General features: G+C 27.8%; 1 protein-coding gene across 1 annotated transcript in view; it reads left to right on the top strand.

The window, feature by feature from the left end:
• The first annotated feature begins 317 nt into the window (after nt 1–317).
• Nucleotides 318–6824, top strand: part of LOC121123292 (lachesin) — a 58630-nt gene continuing 52123 nt past the window's right edge. The window contains exon 1 of the mRNA XM_040718418.2: nt 318–522. Within this exon, the coding sequence (XP_040574352.2) occupies nt 471–522 (52 nt within the window). The 5' untranslated portion in view covers nt 318–470. The remainder of the gene's footprint in view (nt 523–6824) is intronic.

The raw sequence follows: 6824 nt of genomic DNA, 5'->3' as shown, positions 1-6824 counted from the left end.
TATTAATGCATCCATTATCAATTGCCTTATATTGTTTATATATAAAAAACTGTAACAAACAAACAAAGTTGTCTTTGTTTATGACTTTGCAAATCTATTGAAAAGTCTAGCAAAATCAAAACTCTATTCGAACATCAAATAACCCATAGATGAAAGCAGGGGGGGGGGGAAGAACGAACGTAATTTCCCCCCTTTTTTTATACCGCCATGTCTTTCGTTCCCCTCAACAAACGACACGCGTTTAAAAGAGTGCGCTTTTCCCCCTGTTGTTATTACATACAAAAATCTACGCTTTTACATATTATTTTTCCCCCTTCAGTCGATAAGAAGTTCTTCATAGATGAACACTCTGTGCTATATCAAAAGAGAAAGAGATTTTTACAAACTTTTTTACGTATCCTCTTAATAATATGCAATAGAATCTTTCAAGTCATTGAGATCTCATTAATTTATTATTAGAAAAAAAAAACATGTCTGGACAATGGATGCTTCTGTTTTTAATATATTTTGTTTTTGTGCAAGGTAGGTTATTTTTTCCATTGAATTAGTAATAAATTATTTAAATAAATAATGTTTTATTTTGGTTTATTATTTGAGGAACAAAACACAATAGAGTTTTATATATTATGATCTTGGTACATCATTTGATTTGTCGAATATTTATATACTTGGGCCTTGGTCTAATAATCTTAGACCGGTCTAAGACCATTATAATTTCGGACCTTTATAGAAGTTCGGTCTAGAACGGTCTCAAACAGAAAATCAGTCTGAATCTATAAATTAATTTTTCATGGCGTCATGTGTGTTTTAAAATGGTAAATATCCACGGAGAAGGACGTCATAAGTTGAGACCAAAACAGTGATTCCACTTTGAAAATGATTAAATTTTGGTCTACAGTCTAAGAAAGCGTTCTGGACTGCGAAATATTGGTCCAAATTGCTCTAGAAAAAACACCAAACCGAAAAAAAAACAAAGAACGGTTTGATCACTACGACCTACCTATTCATATTTCAATTATTTGCCTTAAACGCCCACTAATCTGTGGTCAGCATTTTCGGATTTTTTGAAATTGGAATTCTTGTACATTTTTAAGAACAAAAATTGTTATTTTTGAAAATATGTCAAAATTGAAGATTTTTGATTTAAAAAAAAAGGAAATATGCTTATGGTTAAAAATGGAGATTTAAAAAATATTTAAACTAACTGACTGATGCTTATAGTTGATTTTTATAATAAAAAATTGATTTGGACCTATAAATGCATTGTTGAAGATCTCAATATGTGTTTTAAAACTATTAACATCTACCTAAAAGAAAATCATATAAAGTTAAATGTCTTGTATAAATCATAATTGTAAATAGAAATAGGAAATAGTTTCTTTATATAATCATACCTAAATAATCGGCCTACGATTTGAAAATGATTAAATTTCGGTCTTCAGTCTGAGATTGCAGTTTGGACTCCAAAAAATTAGTCAAAATTGCTCTAGAAAAAAACATTTTGGACTAAAATAAAAAAATCTGGGGCTGAGTCATGAATATTTCAGAGCTCCCGAATAAAATGTGTTCAACGATTATTTTTGACAAACTTAAGCAAACTCATTAATTTCCGCGGAAATCGTTTAATACGTATATTTCTAAAGAATGACCAACGAAAAATGTATTTAAATACAAATTATGCACTAAGATTTTTAAATATATAAAGTATATTTAACACTCCTTTAGTGAAAGGTTTATAAAAATACTTCTTATTCCTTTGAATCTACTTTTTATGGCCAATACTTTTCAGTTTGCTCTTGAACCATTCACTATAGTTATATGCAATCCTTTATTTATCTTGATAATGGGTTTCTTTAGGATTTATTCGTAATTTTTAATTGAGGTTTAGTAATTTTAGTTTACAATTTCACTTAAAAGTCGTTTATTTTTTATTGGATTCTTCTTTTTTTCAATGCGATTACTAAAGCGTTTTATCATAACTAAAAAATTTAATGGTGTAGCTATTATTTTAAATATAAAACTCCCAACCTCTTCAAAACCGATGAATGCTCATTAGATTTCCAAAATTCGTCTAAAGTAATTTATATTTCATAGAAATTTTTCTCAGTACTATGTATTTTATGTTTTTACGATAAGAATAGCAAATGATATTTTGTTGAAAACCATAAATTATGTTCTTGATGTCTCATATTCTTACATATATTTTTCACATTTCAATTTATATTTAATTAGTATAACCTTTAACATTAAATGACGTAATTATGAAGGTCGTATTACTGTTTACAGTTCACCTACCTTGAAAAAAGGATGTTAAGCGTTAAAATGAAGGATTTCTCACTCAAATAGTAAAAAAAAAGTGACATTTATTGACTTCTATGTATTTCTTGACTGATTCTTCAACACTACATCTTAGCAATTAGTATCTCACTTTTCTAATAAAAAAGATTATTTTTTGAAGAAATGTCAAAAATTGTTGATTTTTTAAAATTATTTCCACAAATGAGATTTTAATGTTTTTGGTGATAAATCGAGTACTTTTTTTATTTAAATTAATTGTCTTAATGCTAGAAACTGATTTTTATTTCCAAAAATGATTTTTTTAATAAAATAACATCTCTGAAATTTGATTAATAACTTTCCAAACAACATGGGATTTTAGCACATCCTTTTTCTATGGGGGTATTACGTTGGCAACACTGGAAGGTCATAGACAAGAAAATTTGAAAAGTTTTTCTTTTTCATAATCCATATTTGTATTCATGAAGTTTTTGGAGCCAAAACATGATCAAATTACTCCAATCAAGGATTCCAAATATCACGTATCAAATATGACGTTATAAAGTTAATATATGATATTTTATCATGTCTTTGTTCATTTCAATTGTTTGCATGATTACACATTTAATTTCAAATATGTCAAAAGTTGTTCTTTAATCAAAATATCCTATTGATTAGATTCATTTTTTTTTTTGATTTGGTCATTTTTACTACGTTTTTTTTTTCATCTAGAACAAAATTAAATTTTTTTTAATAGTTTGAAATATCCATAAAAATAATGATTTTGATTACAATTATTATTGTCAATAATCAATAAGAGATTCATCAGCTTTTTTTTTTGATATGATCAATCATTGAGTTAGTTTCGAATATATCATATTTGTTAGTTTCACATATATGCTTATATATAAAATAAAACGTCCAGTTTCATATAGGTCATGACCGATTAACTTATATATTAGACATGTATTTGTGTTTTCCTAAAGTAGCAAATTGTAGTTTTTGATTTCGAGTAAAGGATGAATCCTCCTACTTCGTGTCCATAAGATAGAGCTGTAGTAATCAAATCTGGAATTTAACTTGATTCATCTTCTTAAGATCTCGGAATTAGGAATGATTCCACTCGGAATATGATGTTGGTTGCTTGTACAGTTGGAATCCATATGCTCTGAGTCTATACGATATAGTTTTTGTGATGTAGTACTCAAGTCCGATTACAGACTCCCATTATGTTTTTGTGATGCAAACTCGCACCACATTTGGACTCGAAATCAAATAGACTCGGACTTTAATCGAAGTTGTAAAATGTGAGCTTAAATATGTACAGCCACATGGTTCTTAGTGCGATTCAAATCTGAGTTTTTATGTTTCCAACTTTATAATAATCTGCTGCATTCATTAGATTCTTAATAAAGACTACTTTTTGAGTGTATCTAAAGAAAACATCTCCTTACAATAAAATAAAGTTTCATAGTATTTTTTTTTTAAATAATTATTTTCTATCCTTTTGAATGTCTTTTTGAAAAGGCATTGAAACTATCTACACGATAACTTTACTTACAATACTTTAAATATACATGAAATGTAAATTTTACATACAAAAAGGTTGTTTCGTTTCTAATTATTATTTATGGTATATATCTATCTATGAAAGTAAGTTGATAAATCCCGCAGGAATCTTGTTAATTTTTTAAGTAGCTACGAGTTACAAATATTCTTAATTTTCGTTTTTTTGCAGAAACATACAGTTTCATACTGATATGGCCTTCAAATACAATCTATTTACTACATATTATTTTATATTGATAATGAATTTTTGATACATTAAGCCTAACTTTCGCAGTCTCTAAAGTAATATTTTATAAACATAAGTTGAAAATAACTGTCTAAAAATGTAATCCAAACTCGGTCAATATTAGGGCTAGATCAGTATTTTAAGCTCAGAGTTCGATACGAACCACGCTACAGTCTTCACAGTACGCGGTCCGGTTCAGTATAATAGTAAAATGTTGTTTTTTTTAGTTGAAGGAATTTAGTTTTTCAAGTTTTTTCCATATTTGATTCTTTAATAATTTATTTTCTGTACAAATAAAGTATTGCTAAATATAAGTAACGTCTCTAGAAAAAACAAAGTTTGGTATAAAAGATACACATGTTATACATTACAATTATTCATGAATTTAGATTTTTTTTTACAAGAAAATAGCTTGTCTATTTCATATTGCGGAAATAAACGAGACTGATTAGCATTCACAGTATCGCCAGTTCTCGAAATAATTATTTTTCTTGATACAGATGTATCTGTAGTTACAAGGAAATTTATATAAATTATCCCTCCACTATACCACTGGTTTTTTGATTCACTGGGATACATTTTATCCATTTGTAAGTGATTATCTCTTTTTTGTATATACAAATAATTTCTTATATCAAAAGGTGCTTATGCATTAAAATCTTACCTCATTATTAAAATATATTAATTTAAAAAAAAATATTAATCAAAATTTTATAATGTCAAAATATTGAATATGTAGTAATTATATATACGTATCGCACCGAAGGTAAAACGTATGGAACCGAATTGCAGTACAACTCTGTGCCGTACCAACGCTAATGCATTATGTATAATATATGTGTCACGGGCAATATGCTAAATGCCCGGGCAATTTATAAAATTACCAATAGATTGTTACGTTGATTTATATTGTCAGGTAAAATGACTGTGGGTAATTTGATTGATAAACAATTTGGTCTTTGATACTCATGATAGAGGCACTTATAGGTTTGAATCCCCTTTAGAAATCAGCTATCCACCTGCAAAAAAAAAAAAATCGTGATAATTTTCAATAGTTTTCGTATACAATAAAAATTTCAATGAAAATTCACACTATTATCAAATTACCTGCAATGAAATCGTATCATCATCAAATCCTTAATTCAAAAAAATTTATATATATATAATGTGAACGCCCTCTCCCCCTCACAAATATCGATTTTTTAGACCTATCTAAACGGAATTCGTATTTAAGACCAACGTCGTACCAGTATTGGATTTTCAGCCGGAAACCCAGCACTCAGCGTTACTCGTGTACAAAACATGGAGAGTAACACGGCGAATTTGTTAAAGAGTTATAAATGAAAGTCCTTGTTGGTGCTCAAATAAGAACTGAGTAATCTATGTCCCTGCTAGATATAGAGTGGGACATTATGTGTATTTCTTTCACTTTTATACTTGCTTGTAGCTATCATAATAAAATGTATATCCAATTAAGCAGCTCTCCTCTCAAATACTATTTAAATTGTGAAGGTTACCGCCTTCCTTTTTAATTTTTTTTGTTTTTTTACAAGCAATAACTCATATTTTTTAGACCTCCAAGCACCTCCATAGTACAATAAATATACTCATTTTTGTACATTTATTGTTATCCATGTTTAACTTTTAATTTTTACTTACTCTCACTCTATCACCCATCCACAGTCCCCCCCCCCTTGAAGAAAACTTCAATATATCAAAGTAAATAAACCAAACAACTATATAGTAAAACTTTGTACAAATACATTTCTGATCTTAAATATATTTATGTACGATGTATATTTATTTGAAAAAGAAGACGGATAAAGGTGAACGAAATCATATATCAGTTATTGACAAACATAAAGTTTATTCCTTTATATTTAGTACCGGGTAGTCCATTGAAACTGAATACTTACTAATTCAATGATTAATGAAGTTAATGACGTCATGAAGGGAAAAATGATAAATTTACGTCATTTGAGATATCATAAAAAGCGACACCCTGTCTTTGAAAAAAGTTATCTTGCTCAACGTTTCTCAGGTTGACGGTTTGGAATTGTTTGATTAAAATCCAAAAAATTTAAAAATTTGCGTAAAAAATAAAATTTAAAATATAAATTTTTTTGGAAAGCATTTCAAAATATATACTTATTCTCAAAATATTCCAAATTCCACTATTGTTCACGAAATATTAATTTTTTTGAAAAATAATTACAAAAATTATGCTTAAAATATTAAATTCAAAAATTCATAGTTATTTTGAAAAAGTTAAATTTTCGGAAAAATAATTCAAAAATCTCCAGCTGTATAATTTAATTATACACATTTTTGGAGGAAAATTTGAAAAATCTATAGTCATTCACATAAATTAATTTTTTGGAATTTTTTTTTTTTCAAATATTAAATTTTTAGTAAAAAGCAAAAATTATTTAGTTTAGGGGTGGGGAGTTAAAGGTCTTCCAGTCCAACCCTTGCAGACACCCCTGATTTTCAAGCTAACAACTGAGTTGATCTAATTGGTTTTTAAGCTATAATTACAACATTCCCTTTTTTCTCGAACATTAAAAACCTTCGTCACGATATTCTAATAAGAAATTCTATAATATAATACAAATTACTGTAGCAAATAATATTAAATTTCCTGATTTTTAAGGGTTAAGGTGGTTTTAGTATTTTTGTAATAGCACAATGTAACAAAAATCCAGGGCTTGAAACACCCGCCGGCTAAAATCCATATTTATGCTTGTTATTT

This window comes from Lepeophtheirus salmonis, chromosome 8 (genome assembly GCF_016086655.4).
Source record: "Lepeophtheirus salmonis chromosome 8, UVic_Lsal_1.4, whole genome shotgun sequence".
Lineage (NCBI taxonomy): Eukaryota > Metazoa > Arthropoda > Copepoda > Siphonostomatoida > Caligidae > Lepeophtheirus > Lepeophtheirus salmonis.
The sequence above is the reverse complement of the archived record's forward strand: the minus strand, read 5'-3'. Positions and strand labels throughout refer to the sequence as shown.